The sequence below is a fragment of the Dioszegia hungarica genome (genome assembly GCF_025882075.1).
Source record: "Dioszegia hungarica strain PDD-24b-2 chromosome Unknown MKK02contig_2, whole genome shotgun sequence".
NCBI lineage: Eukaryota > Fungi > Basidiomycota > Tremellomycetes > Tremellales > Bulleribasidiaceae > Dioszegia > Dioszegia hungarica.
The window spans coordinates 1,509,014-1,532,920 of NW_026515766.1; the positions used below are offsets into that span (position 1 = coordinate 1,509,014).

At 58.3% G+C, this 23,907-nt stretch overlaps 9 protein-coding genes across 9 annotated transcripts; 5 read left to right on the forward strand and 4 right to left on the reverse strand.

Moving 5' to 3' along the window:
* Positions 1-911: 911 nt before the first annotated feature.
* MKK02DRAFT_39978 (uncharacterized protein) lies at positions 912-6,759 on the reverse strand (the record flags this gene model as incomplete). The annotated part of the gene is made up of 7 exons (XM_053090872.1): positions 912-1,412; positions 1,458-2,451; positions 2,627-2,746; positions 2,791-2,959; positions 2,995-3,362; positions 3,407-5,831; positions 5,877-6,759. The coding sequence occupies 7 exons, from the start codon at positions 6,757-6,759 to the stop codon at positions 912-914; spliced, it is 5,460 nt and encodes a 1,819-aa protein (XP_052949433.1).
* A 1,474-nt stretch (positions 6,760-8,233) lies between these two features.
* MKK02DRAFT_29670 (uncharacterized protein) lies at positions 8,234-9,885 on the forward strand (the record flags this gene model as incomplete). Its single annotated transcript, XM_053087882.1, has 3 exons — positions 8,234-8,777; positions 8,820-8,996; positions 9,041-9,885. 3 exons carry the CDS (start codon positions 8,234-8,236, stop codon positions 9,883-9,885), a joined length of 1,566 nt encoding a protein of 521 aa, XP_052949434.1.
* A 488-nt stretch (positions 9,886-10,373) lies between these two features.
* MKK02DRAFT_39980 (putative rRNA processing-related protein) lies at positions 10,374-14,427 on the reverse strand (the record flags this gene model as incomplete). The annotated part of the gene is made up of 8 exons (XM_053090873.1): positions 10,374-10,531; positions 10,584-10,738; positions 10,804-10,931; positions 11,572-11,743; positions 11,813-12,940; positions 13,001-13,150; positions 13,199-14,213; positions 14,262-14,427. The coding sequence occupies 8 exons, from the start codon at positions 14,425-14,427 to the stop codon at positions 10,374-10,376; spliced, it is 3,072 nt and encodes a 1,023-aa protein (XP_052949435.1).
* A 679-nt stretch (positions 14,428-15,106) lies between these two features.
* MKK02DRAFT_39981 (beta-lactamase/transpeptidase-like protein) lies at positions 15,107-16,870 on the forward strand (the record flags this gene model as incomplete). Its single annotated transcript, XM_053090874.1, has 6 exons — positions 15,107-15,289; positions 15,339-15,578; positions 15,632-15,895; positions 15,946-16,005; positions 16,054-16,397; positions 16,447-16,870. The coding sequence occupies 6 exons, from the start codon at positions 15,107-15,109 to the stop codon at positions 16,868-16,870; spliced, it is 1,515 nt and encodes a 504-aa protein (XP_052949436.1).
* Positions 16,871-17,366: 496 nt separating this feature from the next.
* On the forward strand, positions 17,367-18,388 carry MKK02DRAFT_39982 (uncharacterized protein; the record flags this gene model as incomplete). Its single annotated transcript, XM_053090875.1, has 4 exons — positions 17,367-17,715; positions 17,766-18,025; positions 18,076-18,235; positions 18,354-18,388. The coding sequence occupies 4 exons, from the start codon at positions 17,367-17,369 to the stop codon at positions 18,386-18,388; spliced, it is 804 nt and encodes a 267-aa protein (XP_052949437.1).
* A 201-nt stretch (positions 18,389-18,589) lies between these two features.
* Positions 18,590-19,609, reverse strand: MKK02DRAFT_39983 (uncharacterized protein; the record flags this gene model as incomplete). The annotated part of the gene is made up of 4 exons (XM_053090876.1): positions 18,590-18,621; positions 18,672-18,891; positions 18,947-19,206; positions 19,249-19,609. The coding sequence occupies 4 exons, from the start codon at positions 19,607-19,609 to the stop codon at positions 18,590-18,592; spliced, it is 873 nt and encodes a 290-aa protein (XP_052949438.1).
* Positions 19,610-20,156: 547 nt separating this feature from the next.
* MKK02DRAFT_39984 (uncharacterized protein) lies at positions 20,157-21,261 on the forward strand (the record flags this gene model as incomplete). The annotated part of the gene is made up of 4 exons (XM_053090877.1): positions 20,157-20,562; positions 20,614-20,873; positions 20,937-21,153; positions 21,230-21,261. 4 exons carry the CDS (start codon positions 20,157-20,159, stop codon positions 21,259-21,261), a joined length of 915 nt encoding a protein of 304 aa, XP_052949439.1.
* A 586-nt stretch (positions 21,262-21,847) lies between these two features.
* MKK02DRAFT_39985 (uncharacterized protein) lies at positions 21,848-23,027 on the forward strand (the record flags this gene model as incomplete). The annotated part of the gene is made up of 4 exons (XM_053090878.1): positions 21,848-22,238; positions 22,363-22,622; positions 22,693-22,909; positions 22,996-23,027. The coding sequence occupies 4 exons, from the start codon at positions 21,848-21,850 to the stop codon at positions 23,025-23,027; spliced, it is 900 nt and encodes a 299-aa protein (XP_052949440.1).
* A 195-nt stretch (positions 23,028-23,222) lies between these two features.
* Positions 23,223-23,669, reverse strand: MKK02DRAFT_39986 (uncharacterized protein; the record flags this gene model as incomplete). The annotated part of the gene is made up of 3 exons (XM_053090879.1): positions 23,223-23,333; positions 23,394-23,552; positions 23,655-23,669. 3 exons carry the CDS (start codon positions 23,667-23,669, stop codon positions 23,223-23,225), a joined length of 285 nt encoding a protein of 94 aa, XP_052949441.1.
* Between the last annotated feature and the right edge of the window lie 238 nt (positions 23,670-23,907).

Genomic DNA, 23,907 nt, shown 5'->3' on the forward strand with positions numbered 1-23,907 from the left:
ACAACAGCATCCCAAGAACATGTCGAGCACAAGACCGCAGATGATGCATGCCAAACCTCGGTGACTCCTACGTGCGTAGAATCGCTCTTCAGCCACCTGTCAGGGAACAAGCCGACATGTCTCTAGTCATGTCAAGTGGAGGGAGTCACAGGAGTATGCAAACGGCTATTCATTGCGACAGCGGGGCTGTGGAAAGGTGGGCGTGCTGGTTTGCCTCATCACCTATAGCCGGGTCTCGGTCCCCTTGGCACGCCTACCGAAAAAGAAAAACAAGTGTAATGGCAGCCAGCAGATACCCCTCCTTTGGCTCCTGTCATGCTCGAACGAGGGACCGATGCAAAAAGCTGACTAGGGACAAGCCGTTCAACCCCCCAGAATCTAAGGATGACATACCTCCGGGTTAGGGAGGTATCACAGGAGTGTGCGAACGGCTATGCATTGTGACAGCGTGGCTGTGGGAAGATGGGCCCGCTGTTTGCCTCCGTTCCTCACGGCCTCACCTCGGATGCTGGGTCCCCTTGGCAGGCCTACAAAAAGGATAGAGTGATGTGAGTCAGCCGGCACGCCTCCTTTAGCTCTTGTCATGCTCCGGATTCCCCTCCTTTGACCCTTCTCATGCTCGAACGAGTGCTTCAGACAAAAAGCTGAGTTTAGGACAAGCCGGCTCGACCCCCAGAAGCCGAGTACGGGCATTACCTCCCCCGAAGACGACGTAATGCCGGTACTCGGCTTGGATCTGGTGAGAGCTGGTATTTTGATACATTTATATACGGCCATTCATGTCGCTTGAATGTGGCCAGAGCCATGCTTATCCATGCATGGTATGACCAGTGTATGTCTAGCATCCCATGAGCATGTCAAGCACAAGACTACAGATCATGCATACCAGATCACGTTCTACAACGACCCTCCTACTTCTCCGCCGGCTGCTGGAAGACATCGACATATCGATTCCTCGCCCCCTTCTTACTCGCCGCGCTCCCCGGCCGCTTACTCGGTGGCCTACTAAGCAGGTCGTCTATACTGGAAGAAGCTCCTGGTGGCCTTGCCAGTGTCGGTAGTCCGCCTGGTGGTTTGCCCATCCCTGGCGGTCCAGGCGGGGCAGATGGCATCCCGTTGCCTGGGACTGACGGTTTCGGGGCACTGAGCGCCGCAGCGGCAGGTGGGGCCTGGTCGGCCGTGACGCTCTCGGCGAGACCGGAGCGGGGTTGTGGTGGACCTCGACGGGGCGCGGAGTCGTCAGAGGGGTAGGAAGGGGATGAGGCGGCGCCCGAGACGGAGCGTGGCATGGTGGCGAATGGGGAAGAGGAGCCCGGGGGTCCGGACGCGGGTGGACGAGCAGCACGACCGGGAGAGACGGTCTGGGAACGAGGAGGGGGTGGAGGCGGAGCTGGAGCAGCTTCGGGTTTTTGCTACACTATCAGCTCGTTCCTATTCTCCTGATGGGATTAACTCACACCCTTGACAACCCATCTCCTCAGCTCCTTGTCAAACACCATAGCATTCTCCTCGCCCAACTTGGCCCGAATCGGTCCAGGTCCAGCCGCATCTCCCTCCTTCTTCCCAAACCATCCCTTGAACCAACCCGCCGGCTTGGCCTCATCCTTCCCTAACGACGCCTCATCCTTCTTGCCTCCCTTATCCGCCTTGGGGTCCGTCTTCTCTGATTCCGCCGCAGGGCCCTTGTCCTTCGCGTCTCCGCCGTTCGCCGAGTCGGCCGGTCGGGGCGTGCGGTTCCGCGAGAGACCGGCGTTACCGAAGCCGAGATCGTCCTCGTCGTCGTCTTCGACCGGCTGAGTCGGTTTGGGAGCATAGGAGTTCGAGCTGGACGCAGGAGCAGAGGGACCGCCAAAGGTGAGTGCCGCCATCGGGTTGAGTAGCTCTCCCACATCATCAGGCATGGGCGTGCTCTCTCCCTCTTGGTCCTCGTCTACCGCCTGCTCGCTCTGCTCCCCCCACGCAGAATACCCTCCGCCACCCTGACCGTAGGTAGTCGGCGGCATCTCACTCTGAGGCGAGGGCATTCCCGATCTACGCCCGTCCATCGGAGTGACACCGAGGTATCCACCCCCATTCGCCGCAAAGTCGGGCACGCTGCTGTTCCTACTTGGAGCGGGACTGATGGTGCTAAAGTGGCTGAATGGACCGACGGCGCCAGCGGGCGCAGCGCCCTTGGCGGCGGGAGCAGTCTTGGGTGCCGAGGTTGCAGAAGAAGACGTGTCGTCCTCGCCCGCGATGAAGGTGGTGAGCCGGCCGCCGATCCACGAGCCGAGCTTGTCGAACCCAGGCTTGGTTGGTGCTTTGCGCGCAGAGAGACCCTTGGCGGGCTCGATGGAGGGCGAGCCAGTAAGGCGCTCAAGCAGGTCTTCGAGGGATGAGACGTGATGTGGGAGGAGAAGAGAGGGACCGGTCTTAGCGAGCTTGGTAGCTGCTTCGACGGCATTGCAATACCTGACAATCAGCAAAAGTCACTGGTCGAGAGAGGGTAACTCGCTTCTTTGCCAAGTCCACCTCGCCCTGCTCTGCAGCCTGCCACGCCCGCTGCAGCTTGTATGGCAACAGCGCGGGCAGGCCGGGGAAGGGAACCTCCTGTCCCTTCGGCACGGCGATCATCCCTCGAGCGTACTCTGCGATCTCGGCAAAGATGACAGCGTCCTCGTTCCTCGTATCCTGCATCATGGCGATAGGTCGGTCAAAGGCGGTAGGCGATGGGTCGATGAAAGGTGATAGTGGGGACAGCAGTGAGCTTGAAGATCAGCTCCAGCCTTGCTCAACTGAGGGGAGACTCACCAAGCATAAGCGACATTGAGCAGTCCACGCTGCATGAATCGTCCCGCCAGATCATCCAGACAAGAAGCGTCTCCCGGCCGTCCATTGAAGACCACCGAAGCGATGACTTCTCGCCATTGATCCTTGCTCGGGTCGTCCGTGATACTCGCAGCGCCAAAGAGGTCCTCAGCTGAATATTAGCTTGCAACACATGACTGGACATACCAATTGATGGATCAGCCCCGGCAAAGAGCGAGTACGACGCCCTCAAACCAGCCACCCCCTCGCCGGCCAGCTCGGCCTGGATGAACCGGTTCAAAGTCTCTTTCCAAAGCTCCGGGCCGAGCGAGCTGGCTATGACCAGGGCGTGCGACCAGAGACCGTGGCCTGAGGCGTACTCGAGAGCATCGCGCTTGTCGCCACTGACGAGCATGTCTGAGAGTGCAGACAGCTGAGCTGGAGTAGCGGCAGCCGTCGTGCTGGTCGAGGTGGAAGTACCGTATGCTGCAGAGCCGAGATTACCGGGTGTGATCAGAGTGGTTGATTCCGAGGGGCTAGCCAGCGCCTTCTTCAGCGCTTCCTCCACTTTGGGACTGCTGCATTAGCTCCGCTCGAAATCTTGAAACTGATAGCTCACCTTCCGCTAAATTTGCCCTCGCCGATAAGCAAGGCGCTCAACAGCCTGACCAACAACAGCTTGCCCTCTTCCTCCCGCCTCGCCCCTGACGCACTACTCTTGAGATACGGCAAACCCTTCTCAATCTCCTCTGCTCTGGCCTCGAGATACGCCAACACCGCCTCCTTCTTCTTCTTGTCCCCCGCGGACCCCTTTGGATTGCTCGGGTCCAGAAGCAACGGACCAGGATACGCAGCCGCCCCCTCACTGCTCGATGCCACCTCCATCACCGTTCCAATTGGACGAATGAGCAATTGCCCTCGACCCGACGCATAGCCATACGACGGCGTTCTGTTATGTCCTAATGCGTGGACATCCTCCGCCGCGCCCGGGAAGGCAGTAACGAGCATCCCTCCGAATCCGAATACCGCGAGCGGCGCATTCTTGGCGGACAGTGTACACCGCCCGAGGGGATCCTCGGAGAGCGGACGCTGCTCGAGGACTTGTTGCGGGACGTAGGAGGTATCGGTAGGGGAGAGGTGCATGGACTGGAAGTAGTTGTTTTGGGGTGACGCGCCGTATTGGGAGCTATTGGCGGGAGAGGCGGTGCGGTTCGGGGCGTAGAGGTTGTTGGAGGACAGGGAGGGATGGGCACTGTGCGCGGGTGAGATAGACCGGTTTGCGGCGTACCGGTTGGATGATGCGTCGTTGGGCGCGTAAGGATCGGAGGGGAGGTATGGGGTGGGCGGCTGAACCGGGATGGAGATCGGAGCGGCCTCGTACGGCGACTGGGCGGGCTGGTACGAGGACTGCGAGGTTTGCGCGACAGGTCGCGATGGCTGGTAAGATGAAGAGGAAGGGGCGTAGGGGTCTGCCGCGGGAGGGGCGAATGATGTCGGGATGGGCGGGCGTGTTTTGGCCGGAGAGCTCATGTTGAAAGATCGAGCTTCCTGCTTTGGCGTAGGCGGAGATGCCGCCGCCTGTGCCGGAGCATACCCATTTTGTGAGGGTACCGAGGGTGTGTAGCTTTGCGTTGAAGTAGAAGGAGCGTACGGATCGTACGACGGCTGCCGATCGACCAGTGGAGGCGGTCGCGGAGCCAGCTGAGCCGGCGGGGCAGGTGGCGGAGCAGTCGAGCTCGGCCTCCGCGAAGCTACCCAGCTATCACCCTCCTCATCGACGTCGATCTGCCTTGACGCCTCTTGCGCGTCCTCATCTTCCCTCCATCCCCCACCTTCCGGATCTTCCTCCTCTTCCAACTTCCGCTCAAACATCGGCTCATCCTCTCCATCCCGCAACCTATCCATCTCATCGTCCTCCGCCGCGCTGGTCAAGTGCGGCCATCCCGCATCCCTCGGTACGCCACTTTCGCCTTCCAACGCTGGTTCCTGCTCCGGCGTGATTGGACGGGGAGGGGGCATCGGAGGCATGACGGGCTGGCGATACCGATCTTCCTGCGGCTGAATGGGAGGAGCGCGTTTTGCAGGGAGTGGAGGTGGAGGTTCGAAAGAAGGAGTGGCGCGTTTCTGCCCGCCTCGGCTGGACGGCCGGGATGGGCCTTGCGGCGGGCCCGATGGCGGGGGAGGCGGTAGTAGCGCAGGCGGTGCAGGTGGAGGAGGAGTAAAGACCGGTCGAGACACGCTTCTTGCTACGCTAGGCGGGCGGAGAGGTGGGTCAAAGGCGTTCGGCACAGCCTTGGGACGCTGTGATGCCTGAGACGAAGGTCGACTGGGCGGTCCGTCTCTCCGAGTCGGGGCGGTACTCGGTGCCGAAGCAGAGTAATCTGGCATACCGTACGGTGATGGCTGGACGGGCTCATACGCCGATGGACTTTCAGGTATAGCTTTGGACAGCCGGCTGAGACCGAGGGAAGACGCCGGTGGGACGCTAGGCACACGTCTGGGCGGACCGCTAGGAGGGAGCGAGACCGGCGGTGCCGGCGGTGTAGCCAGACTCGGAGACGGTGCTGGGAATGGGGACGCCATGGGCGCTGCCGATACTGGGCGGATGAAGCTCTTCTGCGTCCGTAAGGGTGGATCGTACGCGTTGGAGATGACGCGCTGAGGCTTGGGTGGGACCGGCTTCGTAGCGGCCGGGACAGACCGAGCGGGACTTGCCTGCGACGGGGACGACGCATATGAGCTCGTCGCGAATGACTGGGGAGCGTATGGGTCGTATGGGGCCGCAGAGTAGCCCGCAGTTTGTGCCGGGACAGGTGGAAAGTAGGAGGATTGTGCGCGGGGGACGGGGGCGGCGCCAGGAGTGTAAGGGTTGGAGATGGGCTGTGGTGTATTGAAAGAAGGTGTGGGTAGCCCGGTAGAGTGTCGAGAGAAGGTAGGGGGCGCGTAGGGGAGGTGAGTGGGGGGTGAGGCGAATTGTGCTACCTGGTCCGGTTGTGGTGTCCGCCGAGCAGCATTCTCCGAGTGATACGGCGCTGGTGGGGGTACTGGCTATCAGCGCGGACCAAGAGACAAGGCGGAGAGCTACTTACCAGATATAGCTGGCGCATTTGCCCGAGCAGCAGCTCGCTCTGCCAACATGCTCTCCCTGACTGCCGCCTTGTCCTCTGCCGTGTAATACTGGAAGTTCCCATACTCGTCTATCCACCCTTCAGGGACCTCCACTTCCTCCTCCTCAGAATCGACCGAAGCCACCGCCAGCTCTGGTCTGGGCGGCAACATAGACTCCACTGGCGACAGCGCCTCGTCCTCGCCTTGCGAGATGAAGGACCCGTCCATCGTCGTATCGTTCATCCAGTCGCTGGTGTTGGAGAACAGGCTTTGGACGGACGTGTCCCCTGTATGTTGACGGGATGGAGAGGACCCGCCGTCTAATCCTAGACCAAAGCTAGGGCCGGGCGGAGTGTCATCTGCGGGAGCTGAGCCGAGGAAGTCGTTGAACGAGGCGTCGTCCTCGCCAAAGAGCGCCTGGACTGGCGGTACAGCTTGCCGAGGGGCGTCCGACATTACAGCGGCCGCAGTAGGGGGCAAGGTGTATTCCTCCGATACTGGCGGCGCGTCCGCATCGCCCAGTGGAGACTCCGCCCCGCCGTCGAACTCGGCCATCAGATCGTCGTAATACTTCTGACGGTCGAGCTCTGCCTGGTCCACCTCGAGCACTGGCTCTTCCTCCTGCACATCCGGTTCGATCTCCGGCGCTGGAGCCGCCTCCGCCTCCTCGCCTCCTATTCCAGCGAAGGGATCATCCTCTTCCGCCTTCTCGTCTAGAACCACCGGTCCCGCTTCCGCTGCCTCCGCCGGCTCGTCGTTCCCCAGCTGGTTGAAGGGGTCGTCATTATCGTTCGTGTCGCCAAAGAGCTCGTCTATGGTTTTTGTCGTATGTGTGGGCTTGTCCCCATCTGCTGGGCCGACCATGGTCCCTTGAATTTATGGTGTGAGGTATGGTCAGCTATAGCATCAGAGGTGAACGCGCGAGATGGAGGTCAACCTCGATGACGTGGAATTATTATCCCAAGAGGTTTATCAACTTTATCCCACCGAAATCGCCGGATCGAGCTCGCGGAATGAGTCACGCGCAGCTCAGGGTATGCCCAAGAAACTTTATTTGCGGTAGCCTCGGGCGACCCTCGGTCAGATGATGCCTTCCATGATGGCTCATGTACTCATCAGTGGGCTCATGCATCATGAAGGACGTGCATGCTCGATATGATGCGGCTGTATCAGTGCTCTGCCTGAATCATGTACACGTGAAGCGAGCGTGTCTCCCACATGCTGTGTGAGAGGTATGGGGTTGATGCCGTACAAACTCCTTATTCCGCCGAGGGTCTGTTCCAAAAATTTGCGGAAAGGGGCTATTCCTCCTTCCATACCTCGCCGAATTGGGGGTGTCCCTCTTTGCTGCCGCCACGCTCACGCCCACCTCGATCTCCCAGCAGATCTCACATTGCTGCAGCTTGAGCCCGGGGGGAATCGCACCGCCACCTCTATATCGCCGCCGAGGCATTCAGATATATCCGGTGTTTGAAATACATACTCATTCCGCACTCGTCCATCCTCGACCTTCGTCACTCCGTCCATCATCTCGGCTCGCCACCAAGTTAACGAGATCGATACATCTTAACCTCTCTCTCAACTGTCTCCCTTGCTCAAGCATCGGCGACAGTCGGTAGTGCATCGCGAGAGAGCATCTCCGGTGTCTCCTCTCAGAATCACATCGAAGGGCGAACGTACGTCATCTACCCCTGCATGGTCAGCGGACTTGCACAACACGAGACATTTGACTAATCTGACAGGTTGTCCGCCACCCATGGCGACTCGTCTATAAATCATCGCCACTCGCGCACAGCATCACCTACGGCCGCGCTACTCAACCTCGTCCCCGCATACAGTCTCGCCATCGTCATATGCATCGACGGCCTCTTTTGGGCAAATCCCTCTACCACTAGACCACAACTTTGACTCGGACGACTATCCGAGACACTTTTGTCTTGGCCCATCCCCTGAACCTCACTCCACTTCTTTCGGCCTTCGCGCGTCGCACTCAGCGACATCCATCTTCTTTGGGCGAACAGGCAGAATCCAACTGTCTGCTTTCTGCCTCAATCACAGGCGGTTTATAAGGATTGGACGCGTCGAGGAATCCCCCCTCCTCACCGTCATAATTCCTATACTCCTCACCATTCCTACACCATCCACCCCACACCCATCCCCACTCTGCCAGCCCCGTCGCCGATCTACACGTGTTTGAACTGGTGAGTCCATCTCGAGACGCGTACTTTGGGAATATCGCTGATCTTACTCTTCCCCCACTTGACTACTTCCTCGTCACTTGCCTTTACCCTACACAGCTCCAGCACTCTACACACCCGCCTACCCACCCCACAGACCGATGAACATTAGCCCCTCATCCTCTTCTCCACCAAAAATACATCGCGATAATCCCGCGATCTACTCCAGCAGCAACCCAGATACATCAGACTCTTCACAATCATCCTCCACACCCTCTCACAGCCCACCATCTTCTCCCTCTCACGAATACTCGTCCCGCCTTACCACACCCCGACCGGAAAGGGACGACACGCAATCAGCCGCGGCTCTAGCGCTCCTAGGGCTATCTATGCGGACGTCGAGCGAAACGCCAAGTCATACAGAACACCCGCCATCACCCGGATCAGCCGCACTCTTGGGTGCGATTGCTATGAGCGTTACGCTCTCATCAGCATCCGAATCAGAACACTCTAGCGCGGACTCTACCGGCTCAAACAAAATGTCGAGCGTCAAGAAGAGGAGGTCCTCCGAGTCGTCGGGACAGACGGCGGATACGGGAAGGAGCAAGCGAACCAAGGGGAGCGAGGAATCGGGAGAGTGTCCTCCTACCCCCAAGGCAAAGACGGATGGATGGTCGGACGATATGAAGCGGGTCTATGAGCAGGGTAAGTGCTACCAACTTAATCGTGGACTGAGCTGATGATCAGCCGCATTTGCCCTTCCCCCGTCCGGCCGAGAGCAGCGACGGCTCTTTGGCGATATGCGGGGCCGGAACGAACAGCTCGGTCTTTGGGTCACCCTCGAGATCGGGACCTACTGCGGCCGGAAGCGTATCAGCTCTCACTCCCAGACCCTCAAGAACCACCACAGCACCAATCCAGAACGTAAGTCAAGCCACCCGTAGCATGGATCATTGCTGACGATCTAGTCAAGAAGTTCCTCACTACCGACTCCTCCTGCCAACCCACTTCCCCCTCGGACCCCTACGCCTGGCCGCTCAGGCTCAAGCAAATTGTCCACCGCGCCTACTCTTCCCTCCCCAACCCACCTGTTCTTCCTCCCGTCCACGAGCTGGACCTCGCCAACATTGCGCTCCCCGCCATCCCCGTCCGCGTCCTGCGCAAGGACGGTGTCGAGGTGGAGATGACTCTGCCCGACGCGATCGAGTATGACAAGGCGGATCAGCGGATGAAGAACCGGGAGAAGAAGCCTATCCGGGGCCGGCCGAGCGCGGCCAAGAAGAGCCGAACCTCCAACAATCGCGCCGACTCGTCCTACAGCGGCGGTGGGGGCGGGCGGGACAATCTCCGCAACCCCGGCGCTCGGTCCGGATCCGTCTCGTCCAACTACTCTCCTGGACCCATGTCGGCCCACTCTCGCGCGATGAGCAACAACGTCCCGCGCGACGTCGACCGCCAGACGAGGTACCGCCAGTACTCGCACAACAATGCCGACCTCTCCCCGCATGAGATGGGTCACGCCGGCCCGTCCGGTCATCGCGGACCTCCAGGCGCGCCCGTCTATTGGGAGTCCAGCAAGAAGGGTCGGGACCAGCCCGGTCATCCCTCGGCTCCGTTCCCTATCCCCCGGGGCAACATGCCGGCCATGCAGTACGGAAGCTCGAGCAAGCACCAGCAGCGGTACGAGCCGTCCGAGGAGAGCGATGACGAGGACGGACCCCGTCAGCCCCACCAGCCCAGCCTAGACTTTATCATGGGCAAGCCGGTCCCTCGGTCCCCTCCCCCGGCGCCCAGGACATTCTGGAAGCCATAGTCAGCGAGCATCCCTCATCTGCATCATACGCGCCCCCGGCATCTCCCCCCATCTCAATCAACACCCCTAATAAAATCACAACCACTCGGGTCGCTCTCGGCGCCGCCGTCGTCAGCTCGGTACCACACCTTCCTCCCTGGTATCAGGCTATCATGTTGTAGTCTCGTGGATATCCTTTGACTTTTGGCCTCCTTCCCTCCTAGCCTTGTGCATACCTAATCGAAGCTTTTGACCTTGCCTATTCTTCCCTTCCACCATGTACTTTCTACCTAGACAGGTTTTCCTGTTCCCTTTCTCCTTCAAGTCATGTAGGCTCGTAGACCCGACTCTAGCTCGACCGTAAAAATAGTAGATCAACCAAACAAAGATGCATCCTCCTATATCTCCCAATCCCAGTCCAGTCTAGACATGTCCAAATATGCATCCAGATCCCTATCTCAATCTCATCACTACAAAGCACAGCAACACTGAAGTCTCAAGGTCAAGATCTACTGCCCGCATCCAAGAGCACCGCCGAGCGCCGAGCCAGAGTTGGCCTCGCCGCCCTTCCCAGCGTTGTTGCTCCCGATGTTGAGGGCCTTGATGTTGAGGAGACCGCCGTATGAGGACTCGGTGTGGTCTCCACCGCCGGCTTGCCCGCCGAGACCTGATGATCAGTCATGGCTTCCCTGCCTGCCCATGCACGAGAAGTAACTCACCAGTGTACCCGTTACCGCCCGCGACGTTTCCTACACCCCCGGCGCCACATCCGCCCGCAATACCCCCACCGAGCGCATTGCCGGAGTTGGCCAGACCGCCCTTCCCGGCGTTGCCGGAGCCGAGGTTCAGGATATCGAGGTTGGCCAGTCCGCCGCTGCTTATCAGCGCTTGTACCTGTCGAAGGCACGGAAGGAAGGGGCGGGACGGAACGGAACGTACTAGGATGACTTCTGCAAGTTCCCGCCTTCGGCTTGCCCGGCATTACCAGTGTATCCGCTGCCGCCGACAGCATCGGGGATGGGGGCGGCAATGACGCAGAGGGAGAAGGAGGCGATGAGGAGGATAGACTTGAACATTGTGTATGTGAATGGTTGTGGATGATGGTGATGTGACTGAGAAGAAGGGGTGTGGTGGTGTGAACAAGCAGGTGGTGAGGCGAAGCGAATCGAAAGGAGGAAGTGAGAGTCGAAGACGAAGGTAGACGATGAAGGTGAAGAAGAAGTGATGGGGTAGAATGAGGATGCGAAGGAGAAATAGAGCAGGTATATATAGGACAACGTGCTCTTGCATGGAATCGCTTGTTTGCGTCGGAAAAAAAGGTCAGCCCCGTTGTTGGGTACCAGGCAAATGCACCGTGGTACATTAGTTTAGAGGTCATTAGTCTCAGTGTTTACAGGTCATGCCAATTCAGCCAGGTGAGACATCAGCGGGGCTTGCCACCTACTTTGCACCCTGGTTATGTCTCACTGTGAAACGCGCCCTCCACCTTATCCCACAGCTCTCGACTGAAGGACAAGGTCATCGGCGCGCAGCATCAGTTATCAGGCTCGATCAGCTAGAACGTGAGCGCTCGAGACGTACACTGACCTGATCTGATGCAGATGTAAGCGCACAGACTCCCCAAAATTCCTACTTGCGATGCCTCTTCCTGCCTCCCCCAATCTTCCCCGCTTTGTCCCCGCCATTACTCTCCATCTTCCGCTTCACGCTCTGCACCAGCGCGCTCAGATCCCTCTCTTTCGGTCCGGCGCCCGCAGCTGCTGCAGCTTTCTTTGGAGCGGGCTCGACAGGTGCACCGGTATCGTCGGATTGTCGCTTGTCGCCTCGGACTCGGGCGCGCTCGGCGAGGAGGTCTTTCATCGCTTTTGTCTTGGTGAAGCTGAAGCGTCAGCCCATGCTCTAGCCGCTGCGACAAGGCAAAGGCGAGGATGGTGGGAGAAAGACCCACTGTGGATTGCTGGGGTCAATAGCAAACTCCGCCTCCTCATGCAACGCCTTGAACCGCTTATCCTTGACATCAATTGTCCATCCTTCTTTGCCCAGCTCCGTCTCCCGTGTCCGGCCCAACGCCTCATTCCTTGCCTCCTTCTTGGCCTGGCTCGCGCGCTTCCGCCGCCGCTTGGACCCCTCAGCCTTCTCATCCCGGAGGATATCCTTCATCGAGAAGTGCTCGGCGTCGTTCCCGGGCTGAAGGTCGGCGTGGACGTCTGCAGGGATAGCGGATGTGGTGGGGATGGGGACGGGGACGACCTTCGCCTTGATCGTCGGCGCAGCATCCGCCTTGGTCGGCTTCGAAGTGGCCGACTTAGCGTCCTTCTTCCCCTTCTTTGGCGGGTCCAGCTTGACTACCTCCTCGTCGCTGTCCCCACCAAAGAAGTCATCTCCCTCCGTACCGGCCTTGGCGGGTGCTCCCTTCGCATCCTCCCCATCCGACCCGGCAGCCCCACCCTCCTTCATTCCCCTCTTCATCTCGAGCTTCTCCTTCTTCCTCGACTTCTTCTCCTTCATCCGCAATTGATACCTCTCCAGCGTGGTGAGATTATCATCCTCCAGCGCCGGCGCCCCCTCGGCCAAGGCAGGGCGGAAAGTGATCTCCATCCCTCCCTTCGCCTTTCCGCCCTTCCCTTCCGCCTCCTCATCGTCGTCCATATCCGCCGCCTGGCTCAATCCCGCCTTGCCCCAAATATCCCCGTCCTCCTCATTCCCCGCCAAAAGCAATGCGCGGAGCTCGTCTTTCCTCTCCTTCACTTTCGCCTTTTTCGCCTTGGCGTCCGCCGCTCCCGCTGTCGGCTTGACTTTGGTGGTCTTGCCGGCCCCGGTCCCGGTCCCGATCGGTAACCCACTGGCAGCCTCATCGTCAGACTCCGGCTCGCTGTCGCTCGCGCTATCGTCCGACCCCGCGACGAGGTTCTTGAAGTCCTGCTCCTCGATCTCTTCCCTCGTCATCGCCTTGCGAGTGAGTTTCGACCGATTCGGATCGTCCTGGTCCCATGTGAGCTTGACTTTGGAGTGACGGAGCGCGTCGGTAACGAAATCGGTACCCTTGTAGCCGCGGGGTTCTTTGGTGGCTTCGTCGCTGATGATCAGCATAGTCCCGTTCGGTCAAGATGGATGGAATAAAAAAGGGTGAACATACTGGAGATCGTCATCCGAGAAGTCCATGCCATCCGGGACGTAGCTGAGGTCGAAGACATTGGCTGTCCGCTCAAATTCGGTCCCGTTGCATTCGTCGAAAACGTGCTCGGCAGCAGCGACGGATGAGAAGGTGACGATAGCGTAGTAATACCTGGAACGTCAGCATAATTTGACGCTAGCTCAAGATCATTCAGCTCACCGTAATCTCTCGAGCTGGTATTGACGAAGCTGGTCCATATCGATATCTTCCGATCCGGCGTCCGAGGAGACGTCCGACATGACCTCGAGCTTGTTGGCTTTGCCCGAGGCGGGGAGACCGTCGTCGCTCTCCTCATTCTCCTCGTCTTCGTCTTCCTCGTCATCGTCTTCGTCCTCATCGCTCCCCTCTTCCTCTTGGCTGAGCTCCAGCTCGTCATCCGACCCAATCTGACTGTCCCCCTCCTCCTCGTCGATCTCACTCCCGCTTTCCTCCTCGTCACTCTCCTCTTCGCTCTCGTCCCGCCTACTCCGCCTCCCAATGCCTTTACCCTTCCCCTCCCCCTTCTTCGAAATGAACATGCCCCCACCCGGGCCCTCCATTTCTTCCCTCTTCATCCTCTCCTTCCCAAACTCGCTCGGGTATATCTTCACCCCCAAGAGCTTCCCCTCTCCCTTCATCTCCGCCGCGCCCTTGATCTTCCTCCCTCCCTCCTTTATAAAGCTGTTGAATACAGCAAAAAGGTCCGCCGCGCGCAAATTGTCCCAATCGAGGTTGACAGCTGCGAATCTGGTCGTCGGGTCCGTGGTCGGTCGGTCGTCTTCCTCTTCCTCTTCCTCTTCCTCGTCTCCCTCGCCGATCACCTCCAGGGGGAACGCGGTCTGCCCCTCATCCTCATCCTCGTCCAGATCGATAGCGAGATGACTTCCCGAGGCATCGCTTCCGTCCTCACTATCGCTGCCGGAATCGTCATATTCCGCCCGAGGTTTGATGCGCCGTTTACCACCAATCTCCAGCTCCTCTTCTTCCGCCTCAGATTCCTCCTCGTCATCCTCCGACCCTGAAGAGGAGAGGTATCCGTCTCCTCGAGCGTAGTCAATGAAAGTAGGTTCCGCCGCTGCGTTGGGGTCCGCCGAGCCGGACGCGGAGGGAGAGGGTGATCGGAGCCGGTAGAACCGCTTGAGCTGATCTTGGTGATGAGAGCCGGCTAGTGGACGTCCGCGCTTATCAACCTTGACTGAGGAGTCAGCTTCTGGACACGGTATCTATGCCGTCCAGATCTCACCGTCCGAAGCCTTCCCTTTCCCTTTGCCCTTTCCTCCAAACTCTTCGCTCTCCAGTACATCCCTAAATCGCTCATCCAGCTCCACCTTGAGCTGTTTCTGTTTCGGCCGGCGGAATCGCGGGTCTGTCTTGAGCCGCGCAAATCTGTCTTCTGGTGCTGACGCCATTGTAAAGGTTGTTGTATGTGAGCTGGCAACAAGGTCAATGGAGGTTGAAGAAGAGGGTGGATGTCTGCGGTGGAGGCTGGAGCAAAGAATTTAAGATGACGTGGATTTAGTAAAGGTGATACCGCTCGGCAGCCAGCTTCACCCAGTGGGCCAGCAGACAACCAGCAGAACAGGAGCTAATCGTTAGTCGCTCCTTGCGCTATTATCTATATCATCGAGGTTAAAAGGGCGAGGGTTCCTCAGGCCTTACTGTCGAAGAGGGTCTTATGCGCCCGCGCTCGAAAACGGACATCGCTTAGCTCCTCCTGACTGCCACTGACTGTCTCGGTTCATCGAGAACGACGCTCCATCCTTATCCCGCACTCAGACGGGACAGGTGTCCAGCCTTCAGCAGCGTGAGCTATGCTCAGACTCCCCGCGGTCCCCAATAGTGACTATGATTGATGAGTACCTTTCGTGTGTCCCCCTGTCCTCCACCCGATGTTGCCGCTGCTTCCTTTGTCGTCTCATCCGCTGTCATTCGTTGTATAGTGTCCTTTGTTCGGTTTCCCTTTGTGCCCGATCTATCGGAGAGGAGCTCCTTGATATCCAGGGTCGACATGGCGGCCGCCAAGACCCTTATTCGTTTGCTTGCTCTTCGTAGCAGACCTCTCAAGACATCTAACTCGATCGATCAGTCATGCCCTCACTCAGCTCCATCCTCGATGGACCATTCGATGCGATCCTAAGTGATTACCTCAAGACTGCAGCCGTACCCGGAATGTCCCTCGTCGTCCTTCAGCGTGGTCCCAATGTCAATTCCCCCGAGACCGCATTCAGGTCGTATGGGATCGCGTACCATGACCAGCCGGTCACTCCCGAGGTGAGTACAGCCATTGTGCGACCCGCCAGAGGCTGGCCTGACGCTATAGATCCGCTTCCCCCTGTGCTCGCTCACCAAACACATCATGGCTCTGGCGTTGCTCCGCCTCCTATATGAGCACGGAATGAGCCAGGATACCCCGGTCCGAGACGTCCTCCCTGAATTCCGGCTCTTGAATGAGGCGGATGGCAAGGCCATCGTCACCTTTGCTCACATCTTGAGCCACACGAGCGGACAGGGAGACAGTGACGGCAGATGGAGTATGATGAAGGCTACTGATGTGTCCTTGGTCAGTACTCTCAGCCCCTTGTGCCGCGCGTGACCTTGCTGACGGGGCGACAGTATGACTACCTTGCAGCCCAACCTTGCAAGAGCGCTCCAGGCACCAGGTTCAGCTATAGCAATATCATGTATGATCTCACCGTTCCCGCCATCGAAGCCCTTTCCGGGGAGTCGGTGATGGCACACCTCGCTAAGGTCTTTTTCCAGCTTTTGGGGATGGACAAGACCACATTCGAGGGGGAGGGCGGGGACGGCGCCGCTGAGGGTCACTACCGAGGCGAAGGATCCGATATCGACGGCGACGAAGACCAACTTCCCGCCCCGGTCACTCTGCCCTTTGGTCGGCGATTCGGATGGCAATAATCGGTCTACAGAACCCGCATCGTCTGGCACACCTCGGCTCAGGAAGGCTCATCAGCTGCGCGAAGGACATGGTAAGCATCGCACTTCATCCGATCTTGAATCAGGCCTGATACATCTAGGCAAAGTGGCTCGCGTACCTCCCTACCGATCCATTCTACCACCTTATCATCTCGCCCCGCAGCTCTGTTCCCGGTGGCAACCCTGATCGGCCCGGAAATACCATCATCGACGCGGGCGAGCAGTACGGATTCGGTCTATACACGGGGTCGTGTCAAGGCGTGCCCTTCATCGAGCAGTGGGGAGCCATGGGAGGCTTTGCTGGAGTCCTCACCATCCTCCCCTCGCTGGACTTGTCGTTCGTGTGTTTGAGCAATAGCTGGGACGGGCTAGAAGTGGGAGCTCTGGTATCTCGTTTGCTAGTGAACAAGGTGATGGGAACCGACCCAGCTCCGTGCGTCAAATTGTGAGTGTTTTCGTGGATTCACGAGATATCAGGCCCGCTGACAGGGTAGGGTGACGCAAGAACGGCGACAACGCATGCGGAGCGAGATGGCAGACTTTGCGCCAGTCACAGGTCTGGAGCCGGCCGAGTCAACACGACTTTTAGGGACCTATATCACTCCCGGCGTCGGCGAGATTCACTTCGACGAATCGTCAAACGTCGCAATCCGCCCTCAATGCACCAACTTCCCTTGGCCACCCTGGAACCACGGCGATATCAAGCCGGTCGCTACGTATTTGGGTGATGGGCAGTATGCGGCGTGTATGGAGTACAAGCAGTGGCGGAGGGACGGGGACGACTCTCCGGTAGAGGTCAGGTATTGCTCACCCTTCCGGCTGGAGAAGCAGGCGGGGAGTAGGGCATTGTCTGCCTCTGATTGTTATTTCTTTCCTAGTGCTTGCACTTTGCGACCGAAGGGAGCTCAGGTAGGCTAGCGTAGCTGACTTGTATGTATGGTACAGATATCAATCTGACTGGAAAGTGGCTGGCATGGCCTGATCATCGAGCAGCCGGCGGACCCGTCTCGGCCGAGAGTGACCGAGGAATGCTGCTCCTTACGCAATCCAGGCACGCACCAAAACGTGCCAAGACCGCTTTCGGGCCACAAAGAGCCAGCTGCAGCGCATCTGTCTGCGATGCCCTCTACACCTACGGCTGTGCAAGCTCTACCCTGTTCTACTCCATGCCCTACGAGCTCATCACTCGCTTGGCGGCAACCGAATCGTCTCCGCCCTCGCTGGCTTGTCCTGGCGATTCGCCTCGACGGGGAAGGGGGTGACGTGACATCCGCAATCTAGTTCGTCCAATGATCTGTCATACATAAGCACCTTGTCCTCAACTGACATGACACCGCTACTATCCAGCTCCCTGAGATCTTGATGCATATCTTACAGCCGGATCAAATCCTTCACAGCAACTGTGTCACCTATCATGAGCACTGTCACGCCTCGCCCGACCGACGCTGGGCACCCTGGCGGCCGACCTCCGTCCCTTCACTCTATCATTCCACCTGATCCCCCTCCTGCCTACGACCCCGCATCTGCCATCGCGTATACCACAGCCCTCAGTCTGGCCGCCTCTGGCCCCTCTCAGCCACGCGCCAGGTCCAGACACGCAGCGATCCTCCTATCCCGCTCGGACAAGCTCCGGATTATCGGCTTTCCCTTCTGCTTCGTCGCTTTGGTGGACGCGGCTGTCATGCAGGAATGGAAGGCTGGGATACAGGAGCAGAAGGCGCCAGACAGGCAGTCTTGGGAGTGGAAGTTGAACGGCAAGCCGTGTGAGTGCATACTGAATTCGAAGTTCAGTGAATGCATCGCTGACAAGCAGGGACGGGCAAAGGCAGCGATACCATCTCATCTCGTCGACTCATCGCTCACGTCTTCTTCATCCTCCAAGTGAACGGCTGGCACCTCACCTCGGGCGCAGATCTATCCAGTACCTCGACTGACAAAGGCGCAATCATGCTCAGATCAGGTCCACCTTCATACCGCCAAATCTTCTCAATCGTGTTCAACGAAGACGACAAGATACGCTTGATCGATGCACCCACCGAAGCTATCAGGGAAGCATTAGAGTCGGCAATCAAGGTGAGGCGCCTTCCTACTCTTGTCGCGTATGAGCGCAACTGATCCCGAAGGATACTCGGCCGTTCGGTATCCAAGACTCTGGCGAGACAGAGCGAGGGGTGTACCAGCTCCGACTGCGTGGCAACCCATGGTCTGGCGTATCACCCGTACCGCCTTCACATAAGCGGAATCTGACATTCTCCATTCTGTCCGCGATGGAGGACGAGGGATGTGAGCTTCTGGCCAGCCTGGACGTCACGCTCGGGACTATGGGCAATGGGGTACCAGATCGCAAGTCTCTTTCCCTAGGTCAACGTGAAAGGAGTATATGCGCGGAGCTGACTAGCAGGCGATACATGGGTGTTCGCTTACAGCAATACCTGATATGTGTAGCGATGACTAGCTGGGAGGAGGTCACGGAAGGGATATAGTGTCGTATCTGCTACTATGATGGCATGCTATCGCTGTGCTGCTAAACCTCGCTCAGCACGCTCGTCGCCGCGTTGCCCATGCCTACGCAATCTCCACTGCGGCTGACTGACCCGCCATACCGAGGTGTGAGGCGCTCATTCTGACCGTCCCACGCTAGGCATCGCAAGCGAAGAACCAGGTATCGACTGTACATCAGCTCCTTCACCCCGCTATCAGTACATTCGCAAAAACTCACGATCCCTCTCCGCCTTATCCCCTGCCCCCACCGACATCTGCAGCCCTCTCAACATCTCACACCCCTCATCCTCCACCGCCGACAGTATCGCGCACGCCATGACCCTCACCCTGCTACTATCCACCGCCGTACTAGCCCACCAAGGGTTTCCGCGAAGCTTGAGCTGATACACCCCTGGCTCTGTATGTTGCGCCTCCTGGATGCCTGGTGGCCATGTATCCTACTCTATCAGCTATAGCACCTCCCGTAATGATCAGAGAGCGTACCTCACGTACCTTGATAGCCTGCTCGACGGCCTGAGTGACTCTTTCGCCGGGAGCATCGATGAAGCGGATCTTGTTATCCCCGTTGAAGCTGATCGAGAAGATGGCGCGCTGAAGTGATCGATCGGAGCGGAAGATGAGCGTATCTTTGTCGCTAGGGGATTTGGACAAGTCGGCAGAGAGCCTGAGATGCCATCCTTTCGTCTCCAGTACTCCAAATATGCGGGCGATAAGCCGGCGTGAAGCGATCCCTTCGATGCCTTGGCCGGTCCCTATACTCAGCTCTACCCGTATGGTGGACAGGAGACGCTCACAAGGTCGTCCGTGTAACTTCCACTCCCATGACAACGGATCTGGCGCCTTTTGCTCCTGCACTCCCAGCTTCCAAGCACGCTTGATCACGCCGTCAAGCGAGGCGATGATATCGTTCGGAAAACCGATGATCCGGAGTCGGTCCGTCCGAGAGAGAAGGATGGACGCATGCTTTGACTTGGGTCGAGCTGGTCGTGCTGCCGGATGGGACGTATGGGTGGCTAGATATGGAGTGGGAAAGGGGATGATGGTGGATGAGCTTGCCGAAGGGACATAGGCGGGTGGAGGGTCTGCTGCCGCCGCGCTGCCGGAGGGGTCGTCCGCGTGTCTATCGGCACCTCGTTGCACGTTGAAGATGCCCATAATGTACTAAGCAATGGTACGACCGAGAGAGCGCGAACATTGAAGTGCAAAGGGGTCGATGTCAATAAGCTCAGCATCTCAATAGCTCGATCAATAGTGCGAGGACAAACGTGTGCCTGGTCTGGGCGGCGTGTCGGCGCAGAGTTTTAGAGTTCCGGTTCGCGATCCAGGCACAGCGGTCCCTTTGCTGATCAGAGAGATGTGTCGACTGCATTGGAGCCCTCCTGTTCAGTTTTCAGGACGCTCGAGGAGATGGGACAGCTGGACCGGGCAGGGAGTGTCCTGAAGGGCCAGCTTCTCGCCATCAGCCCGCAAGCCAAGCAGACCGGGAATTGCGGACCCGAACTCTCTTTCGCCACTCCGCGCGAGGTATGCTACCGCTATGACGCAATCCAGGCACGCAGGAACGAGCCAAAGCACGACAAGGTTGCACAGCAGAAGCTGCTTCGAGTAAGCACTCATCCACATCGCTTCTCGCCTTCCATCATACATAGAGCGATATCAGGAGACGCTATACCGCTCGCAGCTACATACGACCTCGATCACTATGGGATTCTTCCACAAACACTCCAGCTCGACTGACGAGAAGCACCCAGACGGACCGCCCGACGCCCCTCCCCTCGGTCCCCCTCCACCCGCCTACCCCCCTGACATCGACTCAAAGCCCCCTCTATCGTCTCAGCAGACATACGATCAGCCCCTCCAGCAGCAGCAGTATCACCCAGCCCCTGCCGCCCAGGCAGGTTTCGGTACTGGTAGCTCAAGCTCGTCTCAGCCATCAACGTACGCGGCGCTCCTTCTGAGCCGGTCGGACCGGATCCGGATCATCGGCTTTCCCGGCACTATCGTGCAGGCTCTGGACATGGCCATCAAGCGGTCATGGGCGCCAGGAGTGCAGCAGCAGAAGGCGTATGACCAGGCCTCGTGGGAGTGGAAGCTCGCTGGGAACCCTTGTACGTCCCTCCGCTAGCTAGTGAAACTGAGGGTAGATGGCTGACAAACAGGGTGGGGCCAAGGCAAGGAGGCTGTCCCGTCTCGCCGACTCCTCGCGCACGTTCTCCATGCCCTACTCGAGAATGGCTGGCATCTCTCCCTCTCGACCGACCTGTCCAAGAAGAGCATGGACAAGGATACGCTCATCTTCAAGTCGGGCCCAGCGGTGCAGCGCTTCATCTTCCCTGTCAGCTTTAACGAGAGCGACAAGATCCGGTTGATTGATCCGCCGCACGATAGGGTGAAGCAGGCATTCGACGCGGCCATACGGGTAAGTCCTTTTGCGCCGTCATCTGCTGTTCGGCGCCGTGATGCAAGATAGCTGACCAGGCAGGGAGCCTGGCCGCTTGGCGTGCAAGAGGCTCGGGAGAAGGAGCACGGGGCGTACCAAATGAAGCTGAAGGGGAACCCATGGTGGACGTCAAGCGGGGACCAGATCAACTACTCGCGCATGCTGGCGTGCTCGATATTGTCGGCGATGGAGTCGCAGGGGTTTGAGCTGCTTGGGAGCGTGGATATGTCCATGGCTGGAGGGGAGAACCAGAGCGAGCGTAAGTCAAGTCATGACCTCCTTCGCAGCATGACTGGCTGTATCGGGATGGAGATGGGGCGATGCTGACGCTACAGTGGATACCTGGTTTTTCGTCAGCAAGTGCTAGCAATGGTATCTTGACATCTGATTCCACCGTACGACAAAGGGGCAGTGGTGGGGGATCAGAGCTTGTGCATATCGGGAATGTATATCATCATCTGGACAGCGTCAGCTCCAACTGTGGCTCTATCGGTTGACGTCAGAAGGACGACTGATGCATGATGAGACCTTGACGACGCTACTGCTGTCTTGTGCACTACTGCAGCTATATATGAAGATGCTGAGTTTGCACCGTAGAGGAGAGTACACGAGTGTCTGGTAGATATGGAGACCTAAGCCCATCGGACGAGTCGCCACGAGGTTGTCACGTTCTTGACAGGCAAGGCGAGGCTGAGCGCGTGGCCAGCATGTCTTAGATCAGCCTCGGACGGCCTCGGAGCTCGGAGCTCGGATCTCGGCCTGCGAGGTATGCTGACACGATACTCAGGCACGTGCGAACTGAATACCTTACACAGCAGAAGCTTCGTCGAACCCGAGGCCCGAGCGTTCGCACAGTTCACACCGCTTCTCTCCTTTCGCATTTCGACTGCACACGCAAATAGCCATAGCTCTACTATAGCGCACAAAGTACACTCACATTAGCTGCCAGTATAATGAGTCCTCTATCCCGCCGCTCGTCCAGCTCGACAGACGAGAAAGACCCCGACGGTCCTTCAGACGCTCCTCCGCCCGGACTCCCACCGCCCGCCTATCCAGCATATCCCCACGATAAACCCCCATCCTCTTCCCAAGAGACAGATCATCTAACCTTCCAGCCACAGCCGGCCGCGCCTCAGGCGGGATTCGGGACCCGGAGCCCGTCTCAGCGGTCAGTGTACGCTGCGCTTCTTTTGTGCAGCTGGGACAAGATCCGGATTGTCGGTTTCCCGAGTAGTATCATTGCCCCGGTCGATGCCGCGATCAAGCGATCATGGTCACGGGGGGTGCAGCAGCAAAAGGCGTATGATCAGGTTTCATGGGAGTGGAAGTTGTGCGGCAAGCCATGTGGGTGCATATCGTTCTTCTTGAAGCTTGTGACTTCCTCCGACATCGAGATCCCGGGACAGACGGACAGAGTAGCACTGGTCAGCTTGGCTGACTTTTCCTCAATCTTAGCTGATACACCCAGGGTTCGGGCAAGGTTCCGAAGCAGTCCCTTCTCGTCAGCTCATCGCTTGCGTCCTCCACGCCCTCCTTGAGAATGGGTGGCGTTTAACCCTCTCGACCGACCTCTGCCAGAAGAGCACCGGCAAGGACACCCTAATCTTCAAGTCGGTCCCGCCGGTACAGCGCACTATCTTCCCCATCAGCTTTAACGACAGCGACAAGATCCGATTGATCGATTCGCCGCATGACGGAGTCAAGCAGGCGTTCGATACGGCAATACGGGTGAGTTCCTTCGTGAGGTACATAGTTAGCTGCATGAAAGACTGCAGGAGGAAGCCAGCTGACGAGATAGGGTGCGTGGCCTTTAGGTATCCAGGACGCCAAAGACAAGGAGGACGGGGCGTATCAGATCAAGTTGAAGGGAAATCCCTGGTGGACGTTCAGCGGCGAGCAGATGAATCACTCTCGCCTGTTGGCGTGCTCGCTATTGTCAGCGATGGAGGCGCAGGGGTTTGAGCTGCTGGGGAGCGTGGATATGTCGACGGCTCGAGCGGAAGAACGGAGCGAGCGTGAGTCATTGTTCTTTCCGCTGCCCGTCTAGATGATGTGGCGATTCCGGGACGGTTGGTAAAGTGGGACAGAGCTGATGGATCAGTGGATACTTGGGTTTTCATCAGCAAGACCTAATGCGGTCGGGTTTAGTGGGCGTGTTAGTCGTATATAGAAGAAGTGGAATACCGTATGGCCCGGCGCCGGTAAATGCTAGAAATGTATATCATCACAACCGTAAATGCTAGAATGCTAGATGAATGTCCCAAAACGTACCCCTCTGACCGACTCTAAAGCTCTATAACGCCATCCCCGCAGCACGCCTATGTCCATCTAAATGGCATCGACGATCCGCTTGCCCTCGCGCTCGGCCCGCTCGAGCTTGCGCTGCGCCCAGAAGTCCTGGTTGTACGAAAGGAACTTGATGTTCTGGTCGTGCTTGACCTGGAGATGTCAGCTCGTTCCACAAGGCTAAGAAACGCTCGAGAAGAGGAGGGGGCTCACCTTGTCCCACGGCCGCCAGTCACCCGAACGGTCCCAGACAACCTCTGATCCCTGGCTCAAACGGTACAGGTAGAAGGTAGCACCTCCGACGGCCATGCCGCAGATACCGATGATGGGGAGGACCTCGATAGGAACCCATTTCTTGACGAGTGCGCGGTTCTAGGGGGTCAGCCACTGCCCAGTTGATGATTGCTCGGTCCGGGCGTCGCGTCGAGGACGTGCAGGGAGGAATGAGTGGGGGAAAGAGAAAGGGGGACATACGAAAAGACCAGCCATTTTGTCTATATCTCTACGTGTCTAGGGTGAAGGAAGGTAGGGGAGGGATGTGTGGTGGTGTAGTGAGCGTGTTGGAGGTGTTATTGACAGATGCAAAGTGGCCAAGGCTTGCCGTGGTCCTCTTATATCGGGAAAAAATCGCGCCCCAACTTGAAACTTTGGCCGGCCACCGGCAGATTCGAGATTCGGAACAGCCCGGGCCCGTTTCAGCCGAGTCGGGGAAATCCGGATAGCCACA